Genomic DNA, 18,440 nt, shown 5'->3' with positions numbered 1-18,440 from the left:
ACTTTTGTTAAATTCCTTGAGTTAAAGCTGAGAGTCTGCATCCCTTTAACATCTTTATTGTTTTATTTTAAAAACCCTGTGGTGGTGGCAAACTTACAAAAATTGTGAAAAGAGTCCCTTTGTCTTTAAAACAAAAAAGCGTAATGTGAAAAGTGAAGTTTTCACAGGAGTTGTGCAATCCTGCGAAAAACAAAATGCTCCCCACGATACAAGTTACCGCCATCTTTAGCAGCAACAACTTGAAGTACTGGTTTTCTCCCTTACTTTATCAGTCTCTCACATTGCTGTGGAGGAATTTTGGCCCACCCTTCTTAACAGCGTGGCTTCAGTTCAGTCAAGTTTGCATTTGGCATTCACTTATGTGCAGCTCTCTTTAAGGTCATTTCAGTCAGGTTAAGGTCGGGACTTGGACTGGTTCATTAAAACAGTGTGATTCCTTTCTTTTTCCGCCAATCAGCTGTAGTTTTGCTGCTGTGCTTGGGACTGTTGTCCTGTTGCATGACCCAATTTCAACCAAGTACTAACTGTCAGACAGATGGCCTCACATCTGACTCTAAATACTTTGTTATACAGAGGAGTTCATGGTTACCTCGGTGACTGCAAGGTGTTCGGTTCCTGCAGCTACAAAACAACGCTAAATCATCACCCATCCACTTGGCTTTTGCAGTTTCTCTGAGCATTGGATGGTGCGACAGTGGTATGAATTTGCTCATACCTGAATACTCCAGACCAGCAAACAGCCAAAACCTCTGCCTTTATAGAGTTGTTCGCTGTTGCTGATAATCAGTTATTCAAGTGCATTTGTTTAGCAACCCCATGTTGCTACTTGCCCTCATAATTCCCATGGAACCAGTAAGAGTGTACTTAGTTTTTCACAGAAGTGCAAAGAGTGCTGTGAAACGTTTTTTCCCCAATGACTGTATTCCAAAGAAAATTGATGGCATAGCCAATAACTCAAGGGTTTTTTTTGACTAGATGAAAACAGATGCACACAAAAGTGGACAACGAACACACATACAGAGATAAAACTACAATAAACTTCCAACAGCCTCTTCCTGCTGATCTCTGTCAAGCTGAATAATACACTAACTTGTCCATTCAGCCCTGAAGCTGTGTGCCAAGTCGGCAGGTAAAACCACTGCTGGTCACTCTGCGGCAGGCATCATGGAATACCCTCCAGGTCTTGGCAGCCAATCAGAGCAGAGCAGTGCTTTTTACATGGGCCTGGTTCCCACTTGTAGGAGATGGCTAAAAATAATGCAGTGCGTGTCATTCTTTTGCACGACACTGAGATGAGTGCTCAACCCACAGGAGATGGGCAGATATCCAAAATTTATCAATGAATGAGGTAGCTGAGAAGAATATGTGGCTATTTGTGGTTGTCCTCACAGAGAAAGGAGAACAGAAAGATCTGGAGGAGATACAGACCTGTGGGAGAGATACTGACTCCTGCATCTGTGCACTTGTTTATTCATAGTCACAGCAGCCGGTACCCAGAACCCAGCAAGAGGATGCCAAAGAGCAGATGGCCTCCAAATGATTTACCAACAGTCTAAGTGGAAATGATATGCATATTAACAAATCAAAAGAAACTGCTACCAATTGAGAAGCCAAAAATGTTTCTGTCTAAAACTTTTCAGTTTCGTGCTGGTAAAATTATATTAATAGCTAACAATCACAAACTACCTGTATGTGAAAATAATCACAAATTCCAAGTTCACATTCTGCTCTCATTAGCATCACATGCAGTTTACGTCACCTAATGCCATGTAAGGTTTTTGTGTGCCTGGATGAACTGAAGTAAAAGTTCACACTGTACATTTTTCATACTGGTAAATCCCAAGACTAAGCCACTAGACATGAAATGCCTCGAGCAAAATGTGGGACTCTGCTTCATCATCACACAGGTGGAATTATGCACCAAGCAAACACACATCTGGTCCGAATACGCTGGAGTCGATAAAGCCTGTCAACTGCCCATCACAAGCAAAGAAGGGTAGGTTGGGTTAAGCTTATTTCTTCTTAACAAATCCACCATTTCCAGTTGCATATTTTTATTCTTGTAATCTGTTGGAACTGCTTGGCATGAGTCAGTCCTTATAGAACCTGTACTAGGCTTTGGGTGATAAAACCATCATGATAGTTATCGCAAAAAAACTTTTCTCCTATAGAAATATGAGATAGGTTCAATATAAAGTCGACAGAACCTATCTTCCCTGTTTTGACAGATGACACGAAAAGCCAACAACGATGAGAAAAGCCCTGAACAGAACCAATCGTGTTGTTGGAATAGATTTGGAGCCAAGTCGTTGGAGGAGCAGCCACTTATGCTGCTGTTTGGGCTACTGTAGCCGTACACACCGGTACACATATTAGATGTACGAGTGTGAGCGACATAAAAGAAAATGACAAAAGAGAATGCTAATGAAAACTCAGGGGACAGCTTTAGCGAACACGACACCTCAACGGACACAGACCAAGACTCAAAAGACAAGGACACTGTTACAAAGAGGGTCCAAGGAATATGGTAGTGTGGAGAGATTTGGGCGATTTAACCTCCTAGGACCTGGCGTCCACATATGTGGACATCACATTTTGGGTTATTTAGACCAAAATACTCAATTTTTCTCTACATGGGCCTGATATCCACTTACGAGGACATTATACTGCTACTGTTCTATCAAAATTTTAAACGAATATCCTCATATGGGGCTCTTATTTTTCTTAAAAACAAAAATGAGGTAAAAAAAAAAAAAAAAAAATCTGGTAATTCTTTGTTTTTACATTCATCGGGCCCCAATATGCCCAAATATCAAAGAGAAATTAAGCACGCATGTCGTGGAAGAGTTCGGGTCTTAGGAGGTTAAAGACCGACTGTAAACTGTCAGAAGCAAATTTCAATAAATTCAATAAATGGAAGGTGCCGTGAATCTTTTTAAACACCTGAACCGATGCTTTCCTTTAGAGCGCACACAATGCAAGACTTTTCACTTCGAGACTACTGTACCATGCATTGCAACAAGGAAACGCAGTGACATCACAACTGCAAAAATGTCAGATTTAAGCAGCTGATTGAACTAACTAATCCTCGTCACCAACTCCATAGCCACTAACATTTCCCTCTGACGGCTTTTTCCAGGTGCACGCAGAGTGTAGAGAGAGAGACGAACAGCTACTACAACAGCTACTATCCATAGACGAACCTCACTGCTCACTTCACTGTGATAGTACTGCCCTTTGCAATAAATATCTATTTATTTATTCTTTTAAGTGAACCACGGCTGAGTGAATATATGAGTTTGTGTGTTTACATTTAAAGTTTTTTTTGAATTTGTACTGTAGATATTTTTTTGATATTTTATTTTAGTTTTCCACATTTAGTTAGCATTCTTCTTAACCACTTAAATTTAAAATATAGTTGTACAATTTTTCTACAGCATGTTTATTATCTTGTTTTCTTCACTTAGGAGTGAAAAGGAGCCTTTAAGCTTGACAATGATACAGTGATTTAAATGTATATTGTCATATCTATACTGGTCAACTTTAGGTGTTGCAAAGCAGCTCATCTTTCATCTGAAACAAGCCACTTTAAGGCCACTCCCCCTTTAAGCCAATTCTCTTCTGATTTGTTACTGTTTATACGAGGCAGCCAATCAGAAGAAAGCTGGTTGCTTCAAACAGAGGATTCTCTGAAGCTACATCATTATTTTGAGTCATGGAAAGCTACTCATTTCCAAGAATAAAAGTAATGAGCTCAAAGTAAATACAGCAGGTTAATATCCACAAGAATCTTAATGATGTCAAAATATATATTTGTCAAATACTTTGGGAATACCTGCTAACGATAGCGTTAGTAAGTAATTAATATAAAGAACATTGTATTTATTTTGTATATTTAATTTTGTATAGCTTTTCTTTATTCAGTCATTCATTTCTGAATATTTATTTTCTGGCTGCATCCGAACACGCTGACCCATGTAGACCAATCAGAATCAGGCAGAAACAAAAAGAAGCATCAGATTTAGATCACAGATCGGCACTGTGGCAGTCTCAGCAATCTGTGCAGTATTGATTATTTCTACAATGCCTGTCACATGAACTACACCTGCAGAAAAAAAAGGGACTATGGACGGGACATCCATTTACCAATACCTCTGAATAATGGATGAAGATGCTCTCAGACTCAAAGGCTGAGTCTCCCGTGCACACACAAAGCACTCAGAAAGCCATTTCAGCTCCTATGCAGCCTAATGAGGCATTTGACTTTACTAAAAGCAACAGCAACAACAACAATGCGGCTACATACACAGCAATAACACAATCCCGTGTCCACCTAGGTGTGACACCAGCTTGGAGGTATATAACTCTTTGGTGTTTGTGATTGTCTTGGGAAAGAAGACAGAAGTCATATTTCTGCTGTTTGCGGCCAGAGGGCTTCAGAGAGACCAACATGACGTTTTAATGATTAAATTAGATTTCATTCTCAGAAGGCAGAGAGCAGCTGGAGGCTGCAGAAATGAAACTATTTTACCCAGTATCCTGTCAGAAAACCAGGACACTGCTTTCATTTCCAGTCATTCACACATATCTAGTGAAACTTGGTTCACTACATCATTTTTAAAAAGTCCTACTTATGTTATATATCGAGTATGAATCTCATTCTAAACTGAAAGGCTCACCTCTCAATGGAGGTAACATCTGCAGTTAAATGATCAGCATGACGTGTGGTTGTTGGGAAATCAGAAACACCCAAATTTCTGGTCAACTTGTTAGATAAGAACTACAGCAGATGTAATAAAAGATGGACATAACTTAAAGGTATAAAGATTGAAGTCAATGAGGAAGAGCCTTAAATCTGCATTCTTTCTAATCGTCAGCAGTGGGCACTTTCTCTGATCGCACGTAAGAAAATGTTCCTTCAAACTGGTCGGTGACTCGCTGGCAACCACCGGTCACAAGAGAAAAATGTGTATTAATTAAAAAGTGGTTGCAAGGCTTAACAAGACTTCATATGAATATAAATATAGTCAAAGATCATAAAGATGTGTGACATGTTCTGCATTGTGCAAACATTTTAGAGTGGACTATGATGAATAAAATTGACTGTGAGGATTTAAACCGGTGGCAGACTGTCAAAAGAGGGCGCTATGGTGCCGCCCCCATAAAAATATTGCAAGGAAAAAAATCCACCACAAACAAAAAATTACATTACCCAGGTGTCCATATCACCACCTGTTAATGGAAGTACGAGGAAAACGGAAATATATTTAGCTCATACTGGCCAAAGTGCAGATGTTTTAACATCATTTGATGTCCTGACAATGAAAATATGCAGCTGTTTTTATCACATGGAATAAATTATTTCTAACCTATTTGCAAATCAAGATTGTTTAAACTAATGTTGATTTTGCCACTTTATGAGTTATTACAGCTACATGCAGCACTGTAATGCATCAGGAGCGTGAGGTTTGGACAGAGAAAACAGCCATTATGTTTTCCAAGACAAGTAATACAATCAGGAACACACTTAGTGTTTAAAGCTCCTTTACCTGACTCTGGCAAATGTCCAAACGGGTAATTCCATATAAAATTAAGCAAACGTGAAGAGACCCACCTGACTCCTTTAAAACTAGCTGATTCTGAATATATTAAAAACTAGTTTTGACACAGAAGGAATGACAGCTTGAAGATGAGCCTGGTATCCAAATGTAAAAAACCAAAAGCACTTGTTTTGATCAGCCTCCTCCACTCATGAAGCTTTCAAGTGAACCAAAAATGCACTTTCTTACATTTTCTCCAGTGAATTACCAAAAACAGATCCAACATCAAGGGTAGTGATGCTTGTTTGTCACATTTGTATTTAATTAATGATCATTTAGAAGTCATTCGTTCAAATTTTATCGCAATTAATTGCAAATGTAAAAGGTCAATACATGTAAATGAGGTCAAAGTCGTACGCAGGGGTTAAAGAATGTAGGACATCTTGATTTTGTTTTCAGCAAAGCTTCAGATTTTTTTTGCTGGCTCAGAACCAGCAGTTTGTAACAAAATGTAGCTTTGATATTTGGAAACTGAGCCCAGCAAAGAAATGCTGACTCAGGGCTAATCACAGGCTATGAAATTCGAGTCAGATTTACCTGCAGTAGAAACAAAACAAGCATTGAAGCCAGTGTATTTCAGATCAAGGATTGCCTTTGCAAAAAAAAAAAAATAGGAGAGAGAGAAAAGACTTGAAGCAAGGTCTGAAGACAGCTTCCTGTCCATGAACACAAAGACAAAGTGAGCTCTGCAGAGGGGTGTGGAAAGGGAGAAAGATATAGGATAAATGCAACAACACATAGTAATACTGTAACTAATATGCAAAGATGGGTACCAAATAATCATAAAACCACTGCTTGGAATATTTTAATTACTTACACCTTTCTGGAACCTGGCTGGAACCAGTTTTACTCAGCAGTCTGTGTTACCGTCATTATAAGACTCAAATATGTTTTGTAGCTCCATACAGACTTTTTAAGCAAAAATTGCTCAAAAATGGCTTATTTGGTAGTAAAGGTTGCGACACCTGCTATAGACAAATTACAAAACTTAGTTAAAAAAGAAGATTATGGCGATCTGTTCAGCTCGTCAACACTAGACCTAAACACTAGACCCAAACTCCCTAGAAGCTTTGGGAGATGATTATGATTTTTTGAGTTCCTTCTTCCTGTTTTTTGTAACATTTGATGTTTTTGGAAGTTTTGGGGTCCCTGTTTTGACATTGTTGTTGGTCTAATCTCCCCGGTGTTTTTTGCTGATTCATTCCCTGGCTCCCTGTGTTCACAATTGGATTTCTGTTTGTTCCCTGCCTGTATTTTTTGACATTTGCAACAACTCATTAAAGGTTTGCTTTTCACCTGTTTTTGTGTTCCTCGTGTCCTGCTTTTCTGATCCTCTCCACACCCATTTATGTCAGTTTTACTGTTTGGGTTTTTTGTTTTGTTTTTTACGATTTTTTAGGGCTGGGTTTCTGCATTGCCTTCCTCTGCAAGTTGTCTTGCAGTGATTCATTTCTTTGCCCGCTGAGTTAGATTTAATGCTCCCTACTATGTTAAACTGCAGTGATGAATGTTCAGCTTGCCTCCACTCTATAAATCCCTGCAGGACCTTCTGCATGTTGCTCACACTGGCATCTCAATGAGACAATATATTCCTGCAGTCACATCTACTATATTAATCAGTGCTTGAAAACATTTGTTATTCTAGAATTGATAAAAAGGTTTAAAAACCCCATTAGTCAAAGAGAAAAAACCCCACCACGCCTTGCATCCCTTTAGCGCAGGTCAAATGAAGGCTTCAGCAGGATGCATTCAGCCCCATGATGAGGACTCATCTGGGAAGCTGGAGAAAGGGTAAACACCGATGGAGACCTGCTGAACTCAGTCAAGTGTCACACCCCATGCCGGGTAAATGACAGCCTTCCTCCACAGTGGGGATTTTATTCACCGAGCCGTTCTGTTTGAGCAACTGGGATTAAGTTGAAATGGGATTCTCTGCCTTTCTCCTTCAAAAGATCTCACATTAAGCAAGAACCCAATCTGTCTCTAAGACACACAATTTAGAGAGAACAGTCTGAAAACAGCTTCTCTGCCTGAATAATGTCAGGCACTTTCAAATGTTCCTGGATCCTTGTTAAACCTGATCTCTAATACAACAGGGTAAGACGTTAGATTTGTAGAAGAGCAGCACCCACGCCCGCCGCTTTATCTTTGTAAAAGTGTGTCGTCAGATAAATCCTAAATCTTCCCCTCACACACTGAGAGGGTGAACTGAATCAGACGCTTTCTCTACATCACTGCATGGGCAGCACACACATTTGTTTTATTCTGGGCAGAGTGAATAAGTGAGGCGGTGCTTTTCCCATGGGCCTGTGAGAACACACCCGCTCAGCTGTGCAGCATAAGTACTGTACACAGAGCTACCATTGCTCTGCTTGGTATTCTCTGACTGCAAACCAACCACTGCAGAACTGAAAACACTTAGACAAACATTAAAATTACAGTTTGGCAAACAAAAAACAGCTATCAACATAATATCAGACCCCTAATTATTTTTGAAACATTATGGTATGCACTTACAAATGTGTTGCAGCAGACATAAGCACTTAAGACAATGCTGGTTAGGCAAGGTGAACAATGTCTGAGCGGCAAAAACAGCACTTGCATCATAGTCAGTATAAAGGTGGGTCTGAAAAATGAGACCTGCCTTTTTTTTTTTACCATGGTCACCAGGGGCACCTCTCCTTAGGGTTGTGTAGAAGTCTATGGGCAGACGATGGTTGGTCCAGGAAGAGTGCAAAAACGTAAAATACTTTCAGATAGAGTGGAAGTCACAGATTGAAGACTTTCAGCACAGAAAAGACAGCAAGCACATGAAATGAAATGTAAATTTCAGTCAGGTCCATGCAACTTGGAAAGGTGTGTTGGTCATTCAAGGTGTAGTTCACATGGATGAAGGGATTTGATAGATAGGCACCAAAGATTAGTGTCACATCTCAGTTTCTAAACAAATGCTTGACATCATTACAATTTCCATCTCTACTTCTCAGTCATGGCGTAGACTAATGGCCAGAGAAGTGCTTTTGTGGAACATAAAAACGATACATTAAAGTTGTCCCATGCTGGCTAAATGAACTCTGTCTCACTGTAGTAAAGGTCAGAGAAAAACTGACCTTTACTACTATTATTTTGTTGTTGTTGTTTTTTCTTTTTTTTTTATAATTTCTTGCAGTGTTTTTAATATAAATACAAGAATGTGGTTCAGTTTCACTTTGTCAAAGTGGTTTTCTATCTTTTTTCATTATCCGTCCATCCAGCCATCCATTCTTTTCTGCTTATCCATTTTAGGGTTGTACGAGGGGTGGAGCCTACCCCAGGTACCATATGTGTCACGGTTCTGGGTCAGTTTTGACCCAGTATTTTGAGTTTTCATGTTTTGGTTTGATTTTGTATTTTTTGGTTATCTTCTTGATCTATTTGATGATGATGTTCTATGTTCCAGCTTATTCTGGTTTATTTTTAGTTCCGCCCGTGTTAAGTCTGTGTTTCCTAGTCTGCGTCCTTGTGTATTGTTTCCTGTTTTATTTTGAAGGATTGTGTCTTATATCAGTGTGTCCAGCTTTGCTCCTCCTGTCTCGTCAGCCCCAATTTCTCCCAGCTGTGTCTCCCTCCTGTTACCCATTCCCTGATTACCACCCTGTGTATATTAGCCCTGTGTTTTCCTCAACCCAGTGTTGTGTCGTACCCTCAAATCCTGCCTGTGTGTTCCTGCTTGGTTTCATGGTTTGTGTTTTGTTTTGTTTCATTTCATGCCAGCAATAAAAGCTGTGGTTTTCAGTTACATTTCGTCTCGGAGTCCTGCATTTGGATCCACATTTCCACCTGCCCGCACACAGAGCCCTGACAATATGGTGAGAGAATATATATTTGGATACAGAGTCCCACCACTTTCTCATTTTATCCTATAAATTTGGTCATTTGTGTATGAATTCCTGAGTCATGTCCATAAACATTTTTTCTAAGGGAACATGTCTTCTTTTGAAAATCTAGCCAGTTCATTCTTGAGTGAGCATTTGTGCCACATATGAAGAAATTCCCTGAAGGCGCTATACGAGTGAGACAGAAGAACAACCACATAAAACCATATGCCCTCCATCCATGGTTATCACCAGAATGAAAGCATAAAACAGGTAATGAGGCCCAGCTGCTTGGAATATAAAAAAAAATAACAGTCTGCATTGTTGCCCTAAAGCCACAGATAAAGGGACTAACTTAGACTATTAATGGCCAGCTGAGCCGATCAATAGCAGATCAAAGCTATCAGGGAGTCATTTCCCTCAATCTGTAAGAGAAGAATACTTTCTGGGAAGATGCAATTAGATGTGAAATGAAAGAAGAGCAGCTATCTTTAGATGGAGGTAGATTGGCAGATACTACAGCAAACACAGATGCTACTCAGGGAATGAAGACTAGACAAAGTGCCAGTGTTGAACAGCCAATCTGCAGTTCCTCAATCATAGAAAACGCTACAAGCTCAGTCTCCAGCTACTCATTTTTAATGATTCACTTTTAGAATAGGAGGCGGTGGGACAGGCTGAAATCCCAAAACAGCAGCTCCTCTTTACATTTAAAGACTCCAGAGATTTAAAGCTGTATTTATCCTTTACATTCTTTTAGTTAATGACAGTTTTAGTCAAATTAGTGAATCTCAAAGGAGATGATGAGGAGTTAAATCAAACCCAGCGGGACCTCGCCTGTTCTGTTCCACCCATCACTCACTTGAGGCCGTCTAGTCTTACGCACTCTTGCACAACGTGAAAGATTTTGTTTTGACTAACTTTGGAGATGGCAGTGGATTTAAAGTTGTCTAGGAATGACTTTTGCAATACTGATGAAACATGTTTGTAGGTGAAGCATCAAATTATCTTTCAAAACAAACTAATGTGGATCATCTGGTCTCAGGTGTTGTTTTTGCAGAAGGTGGGTTTGTCTCTGTTTATCTAGAACTCTCAGTAAGATTTTTGACTGAACACAATGTAACCTCCATCGTTTCAGTTTTATTGTCTTTATCTTCACTAACCCCCCAAAACAGAGCCACATTCAGTTTTCTGGCTCCATTCAATTCTAAAGTTATAGCAATGCTCCATGTTTGTAGAAATCTATAAGTCAGAAGATGATCTCTGGTATCTATGAATTTTACATTTTTAAACTTACTTTCTTTCAGATGCTCAACAACTTATTGTACAGCCCCAGTAACAGGTCAAATGGGAATATGGAATTTGACACTGGTTTATAGAATCAGTAAAAAACTAAGCAAGCCTGTCATTTCTAAGTATATTGAAATATTGATTTAAAGAAGGTGAGTGGCACCTTCCTTTCTTCTGGGGCTCTATTTTAAACTCAAAGCACTGCAGTGCAGAAAGCAGAGCGAGCTATAACTACTCAGAGGGGAAGATTTCTGAACAGGGAAGTTACTTTTAATCACCTGTAGGTGTTTTCTTTAATTTATTTATTTATTTATTTTAAATCCCATGAGTCAACTTCACTCCCACCACTGAAAATTCAATAGATTATTAACTATTCCTACTATTAGACCGGCAGGGGTATTTTGCAGCTTGAAATTAGGTGCTAAAGCCGGATAAATATAGATTTTTTTTGGGGGGGGGTTTATTTTTTTTTGCAAAGGTGTTACATAAAGTTTTAAGGAGCTGGAACATTTGTGACGACAAGAATACAACAAACAAGTCGACCCACGCTAAAAGCACACATTCTCCACATATTTCATCTACAACCTCCTCTGATTCACAAAGCGAGAATTTCCCATCAGCTGATAAATGTATGAAACCCAGATTTGCCAACGTTTGAATCAGCTCTGAGGCCATTTACTGCATGGCTACCATTTACATTCAAATGTTTTATATTCTCTATACTCCTGGCAAGAATGAGCCTCTTGCATATTTTACCTTTATAGTATTTATGGAATATAGCATACAGTAAAAATCTTTCCTACCATAAATGTCTCTGTCTGCTTCCATAGATTTTCAAGTTTTTTGCAGGAATGGTACCAATTTTATGGCGAGGACAATGAAAAGTTGTGTAACATACGTTTTGTTTTTGTTTTTTTGTTGTTGTTTTTTTCACATCATTAGTGCAATTCTAATCACTACATTTGCTCACTCAAATGTTTTTGAAATATTCAAACATCTACAAACCAGATGTTTATTCAGATTTACTTTGAAATTGAAGCATGGCAACAACAAAGGATGAAAAACAGCGTGACTATGATGACTTCAATGTAGTCTGTTGTTGAAAAAAGCACCACAGAGTCAGCAGCTGATTTATATTTTTGTGTTAAAATGATATCAGCAGACTGTAACACAATTCACTCAAATGTGCACTATTGAAAGAAGCAACAGAGAAGGATGTACTAAATAAATGGCATTTGCTTATATAGTTCATGTTCTTTACTAAATTTACTAAAAATGTTGAAAGGAATGACATAAGAAACATTTTAGAAGAAAATGTTCTTATAAGAACACTTTTAGAATATCATATCATGGATAAAGGAAAAAGTATAGATAGGATAAACACCAAATGAGGCATTAGGAAAGTATTCCTGCATAGAATAATTAAGAAATTGGTTAATGAAATTCCCCATTTGTTCACATAAAGGTCAAGTGGTTGAGTGTTAAAGATACACAAAATCAGAAATAATAAATATTTAAAAATACCATGAAATTGGTACAAATAGAAGCCATCAAACCAAGAACAGGAGCCAAAACTGAGCCACAGGCAATAAAGCTAAAAAAAACATTACAGTGGTTTGACTTGCCTGTTCTTGCTACAGACTTTTTTGCACTACCTTCTGCTTGTCATTGTGCAGAGTATGCACAACAAGCTGTATGTTATTGAAATGTGAGAAATACACGGTTTGTGGTTTCAGAACCTGAAAGTGAGAAATTGTTGGCTGGTGTATGGCAGTCTGTTGTGAGCCTAACCCCAGAGTTTCATTTGCTCAGAAAGCTGTTTCCTCGAGACATACTGATTGATGCATTAGACAACTAACTGAGCCCTACTTTGGAGCATGTCAGTCCGGTGATTCAGGAGTATTTTGAAGCCAGCGCTGGTTTGTACAGTGGTAATCTCTGTGCAGCAAAGGGTAGAAGATGGCCTTTTGATTCAGTGAGCAAAAGCTCATGGCGGCCAAGAGGATGTGTCTTCCAAATATATTCCCATCTGTTTGTCTGGGGTGAAATGAAGCATTCAGCCAGGGGATTAGCTCCAAACAATTGGCTTTTACAAAGTACCATGTAGTATTGCTCCTGTGAAAAGATGCCTAAGGCACAATACTCATAGCCCAATAAATGCAGATCAGTAATCTGAGGTGTTCTAACAAAGACTTGGTTGATTGCACTCAGGCTGGAACGGGTAAAAAGCTGTTGCCACCAGGAGTGTGGGTGCGCATACTTGGAAACAGCTGATTGGCCTGCTTAAAGCCCTCAGCTTTGTCAAGGAAATGTTTAGCCAACCTTCTTTGTGCACAGAGTGTAGAAAACACCTAAAGAAGTATGGCTTCCTGACAGCTCATTTCACATTCTGCCTCCTGCTTCCACCCACTTAATGTAGAGCCTCCACCTCTCTGACGTTAGCGGATTCTTTTATGAAAAACAGCACATCGTGCCATCTTTCCCTTTATAGACATTTTTCAGCCACGTCCACCATTATGGGGCCTTTACTGTACACAGGGACTCTCAACTCAAAAAGAACAATAAGGGGTGTTTTTTTTGTGACATACTTCAGTCCAGTTGTGTATATTAATAAAAGATAGCGGCTGAGCTGATGGGATTCACGCCCGCCTGGGCACCAGCTGCAATTATAGTCGACGTGTCAGAGACACGCAGCTCCACCGGAGATGAGGCTGCCGCTGCTGCTGTCTGGATGGTTGACAAATAAAGTCCCCTCGCACTGATAACAGGAACACACTTAACTCCACAAGAATAGATGTACAGACCTGCTGGGTCTCCAGTGGAATTCAGAATCAGGATGTTTCCTGAATCAGACTGGGTATTTGGGAGGGGGGTCAACATGACTGGTCTCCACATATTAAAAGCAAAGAGTCTATGCTACTGTATTTGACAGAAAACTATTAATTTTTCTTTTATATCTGGCCATTTCATAAATAATGTCTTTCTTTAAAAGTAATTTTATTAAAAAAATTATGCCCTTTCATTGGCACACTCTTAAGCTTTTTTGAGGGGTAAGAAAACCCAAAGAATGAGACCAACTAAAGTGCCTTTAGACCACAACAAAGTTGCTATGTTATGGCAAAAATCTTAATCTAGGCTGCAAAAAAGGGCCATAACAGACATGCTAACATCAGCCAAAAGAAATAGTTGGATTTGATCCTGAAAACTAATCTCCCCAGCAAGTCCTGGTCTGACCCCTCCAAGACATGCCTGAAACACCTCGCATAGGAAGTCTCCATGAGGTATCCCAGTTAGATGCCCAAACAACCTCAACTGGTTCCTTTTGATGGGAAGGAGCAGAAGTTTTACTCTGAGTAGTAACATAGATCGGCCGGTAAATTGACAGCTTTGCTTTTAAGCTCATCTCTCTCTTTACCACAACAGATTGGTCCCAATCCATCTTCAATCTCACGCACCTTTTCCTCTTAACTAATGGACACGACCACCAGATACCGAAACTCTTCCACTTGGGGCAGTAACTTGCCCAGAGTGGGAGCTCCACGCTCAGTGATTCACTTGCAAAGATGTAATCTTGAAGCCACCAAAGTAGACACCACAGGTCACAGGTCGGGCTATATAGAAGCTAACTTGGCTTTATAACAACTCATTGGCAAAATCTAACTTAAATTAAAATCAGATTAATGATCCAGCACTACTGACAAACCCACATGGCTGTTTTACAAACATTTATCTTGCTAATAAAAGTTTGCAGAAGTCGCCTTAATCACCTGAAAGTGAGCAGTTATTATAGGAAATGCTGAGTCTAAAATCCTTTATTATGTATCGCAGGAGCTGAACACAAAACCCAGCAAATCCATTGGTGTGCATGTGTAGCATAAAATAAGTTTCACCGCAATAGAGCAAACACAGAGAAATGCTGATAAATGCAGTCTTGCTGTTCGCCAGTGAGTAAACACCCTACAACGGCATTTATTAAGACCACGTGTTGGTGAGCAATGACTTCAAGCTGTAACAACAAGCTGAACAATTAGGAAATTTAATTACCAAGTGGCCCACTTTGCTTAGGATAAGAAATGTCCTTTATCAATAATTCAGGCCTATTGTTAGTTAGTTTTAGTGTATGTTCATGTACAGGGATTTTTCCTGGCTCAAACAGACCTTCGTTTGTTACCTTACGTTTTAGAAATATTTTGTGTGCACACTGTAAAAAATGATCCGCAATTCTAACAAACAAACGAGAGATAAACGGATAAACAGGTAAAACACTTACAGTGAGATGAGATGCAATGATTGCTTAAATGCCATTTTTGCTTGCTTGCCTTCAGTAGCCTCTTTTATACAAATCTTATTTGAACTATGAATCAATATGGGTTACACAAGCCTCAAATTAAGTTTTATACAGCACACAAAGAGATAAAAATAAAGATTTTATTTGTATTCATGTCTAAAACGAATAAATTTACTGGATAAGACATTATGTCTCTCAGTGTGACCATAATTTGAAATGTCAAAAGAATCAGACGGCTTTGTGGTTGGGTAAATACAGACAGTGCACTCCCTGATATTATGTTTATCCAGCCAAATAAATCCCCTTTGGCTTGTTGCTTGGCACTTAATGTCATAAAATTGCCCAAGAGGAAAAAGCTAACTAGCAGGCGTATGTTTGTACATTTTATATAAACTGCGTCTAATTTACTTTCATTTACTGACGAGAGCACTGCGAGCCGACTGAGCAGAATGTGCTGTTGGTTTTATAAGCTAAAAAGGGAAATCTGAAGCATCACAATGCTTTGAAATCACTTGTAATTATCATTTTTCTCATTAGGCACACACCGCTGGTGCCTCGTGTAGGACAGTACCAACAAATTCTGGATCCAAGGCACTACAGAATAGCTGGACTCATAGATGAAAACACTTGTGTCAGTTGTTAACAGAGGGGGCTCCTCATAGACTGCATGTAAAGATGGATGCAGAACCTACCAAGCATTGTTTTCTAATGGCCAACAGGGGGCAATTGGCCCTTACCTCACCTTACCTATGACCTAGTTTAACTTCAAGTTATTAGTTTTAGTAGCTAAACTCTTTCCCCCCGGTAAAGATGATATTTGTCAACCTTACCAGTACCCTTAATGACGAGTTTTGACACCTCAGTATATATCAATAAAGATCTGGTTTAGCAACCATTAGAATAGGTTCTGGGTTTTGCCACAGGTAGTATGAGTATGCTGTATAGGCGGAGATCACCCCCACTAATTCCTAAACACCAGTGCTTTTGTTCTGGAAGTAGACCTGAAATATGACAGAAAGTACTCAGTTCAGAAAAGAGAAACAAGGGTTAGCTGTAAAAGGGTCCAACGGAATAGAATTAAAGTGGCTCTCTTTGTTTTTCTCATTCACTGTTTCTTTTATTTATAAAATATATCCATACATTTTCTTATTAATTACAGTTTTCAATCATTTTAATTTCTAGGAAGAAGTCAAATGAGCTGTTATTGTCACAAGTATCTCCATCAAGGCTTTAGTAGAGTTCCACAATGACAGCCTAACTGAATATCATAATATTGAGTTCACGATTATTTAACACAATTGTTGATTGTGATTGATGATTTTGGTGAAAAAAAATGATCATAAACGTCTCTGCAGACAAATGAGATGTTTATCCACCTGACTTAAGTGCATCTGCTAGAGCTAAAAAAGAATCTTTCACATAATTCATTGTACCTGCGTGATGGATGGTAATAAAACTCGACAGCTGTGAGATCCCACTCTGTTTCTCCTCCGTGAGGAGGTAACATCTTTTGTCTGGTTTGCTGACCCTTTCCCAGAAGTCTTCATTATTCACTGTGGTTGCTGGTCACATATGCAAGTGCTGCACAGTGGACGACTTACGTTAGCAATCACTGCATTGTTTTTCTTGGCCTTCATTATTTAGCAGTTGGGAGTGCGTTTTCAGGCAGACAAATAGAATGGAAAGGTGTGTATGTAAATATAAGCATATATTTAACCTTATAGGTTTTGATTTGTTGTTTCTAAAGCCTCAAATAATATATAATAATAAAATGCAAAATAGCCTAAGCTTTAAAATGCATTTTCATGTCTAGCATTAGGACTACATATATATGTATATGTGTGTGTGTGTGTGTGTGTAATTGTATATGTAATTGTTTGTACATTTGTGTTTTTACTGGATTTTTACATAAAATGACTGTATAAAAATGTTATATTATCTTTCACAAATAAAGACACAGTAATAAAGACATTACAACCACAAATAGAGAAACTGAAAGTATTTCTTTAGAGCTGCTGAAATAGTTCGGTTGCTTCAGGGTTAAATGACATAATGTCTTATTAGTTAGACACAGTAATAAACATGGCACATTGCTGTAAATGAAGCATTATTCAAGCTAATGCATGATCCCACCGTACTGGGTAATCAATATGACCTGCTGGAGCCCTGAACTGTGACTAATGTGGTTCATTGGGCTGCTCAAGACCATAAAACGACCTGCCCTGCTCAGAAGACAAAACCCAGACATTCAGCTCATGTCTGAGGGAGCTCAGCTGTGTAATCCTGAGGAAAACAACCTCAGACAAGGAGAAGCTTTGGACTCTGATGGTTTAGGATGGGGGGGAAATGTGCTATTTAGTGTGAAATAATAATGACTGAGCAGGTCATCATACACAGACACACAAACTTGGTCCCAGCCTCATCAGGCAGGCAGGCTGGAACAATACCAGGGCAGAGACTGCAGCCACACAAGTTATCTCATCGCCGCTGACAACCTGGGTGTGTCTCAGCACACAGGAATATTTGCCAACTTGTACCATCCCCAGCAGCATCAGACCTCAGACCTGAGGCTGGTACAAGCCTCCCTGCATGCATTCAGCCGGCACTCCATCCGAAGAGCTCGTTTCAGGTTTAGTGCTTCAGTTATTTTACTTTTAAACTTAAGAGCCAGAGGGACACAATTCACACACTCCCGACTATTGTGCAAAGCCTCACGGGCTGCTAATTTGATTAAAAATCTCCTCCCCACGCTCCGCTCAGACATTTTTTTCTCCTTCCTGGTGCTCAGTTTAAGTCCTAAAACTCCACACAGTCGCCCTGTCACCAGGCTAAATCAAGCTCTGCTTCCTTCTGAAACATGAACTTGCCGACCGGCCCCAGCGGCAGCAGCAGCAGCAGCAGGTGCACCAAGCCACTACACCAACTTCTACAGAGAATTAAAGGCGTCCTTACCACTCTGCTCCCCGAGAAAGACGAGTTTGAATTTTCTTAAAGGATTCCCAAAGTCACTGCCCACGGACATTTTGAAGAGGAGGAAGAAGAGGGGGGGAGTACGGACTAGGTGTAGTTGAGCGCGTTCCCACTCGAGTTCTGAGAAGATGTTGGATGGAAAAGGCGGAGGTGCTGCTTCCCGTTCACTCTCTCTCTTCGTGATGAGGACACACACACACACACTGCTGCTGCACCGCTCCGTGACGCTTTGGCTTTTTTTTCCTCTCCCCCCCTGTGCGCATGCGTGGTACCGTCTTCGTGATATGAAATGACGTCATGGGCCTCGGTGTGTAGAGAAGGTGCTGCCGGGCGCCGCTTTGATGTTTTCAGGGTTCAGCACGAAGTTCGAAGACACTGGCACGCGCTCCGTGCGCGCGCTAACACTTTACAGCACTGCAGCTCTGTGTGGAGCTTTTT

General features: G+C 39.7%; 1 protein-coding gene across 2 annotated transcripts in view; it reads right to left on the bottom strand.

The window, feature by feature from the left end:
* The window catches only part of rab6ba (RAB6B, member RAS oncogene family a), a 65,417-nt gene extending 47,182 nt beyond the window's left edge, over positions 1-18,235 (bottom strand). The window contains exon 1 of one of the 2 annotated variants that reach the window (XM_040040184.1): positions 17,985-18,235. In XM_040040184.1, coding sequence (XP_039896118.1) covers positions 17,985-18,054 — 70 coding nt within the window. In that variant the 5' untranslated portion in view covers positions 18,055-18,235. The remainder of the gene's footprint in view (positions 1-17,984) is intronic. The other variant, XM_040040185.1, reaches the window with a different exon arrangement.
* Between the last annotated feature and the right edge of the window lie 205 nt (positions 18,236-18,440).

This window comes from Simochromis diagramma, unplaced genomic scaffold (genome assembly GCF_900408965.1).
Source record: "Simochromis diagramma unplaced genomic scaffold, fSimDia1.1 OVJJ01000026.1, whole genome shotgun sequence".
NCBI classification, from domain to species: Eukaryota; Metazoa; Chordata; class Actinopteri; order Cichliformes; family Cichlidae; genus Simochromis; species Simochromis diagramma.
Note: the sequence above shows the minus strand (reverse complement) of the source record. Positions and strands in the feature narration are given on the sequence as shown.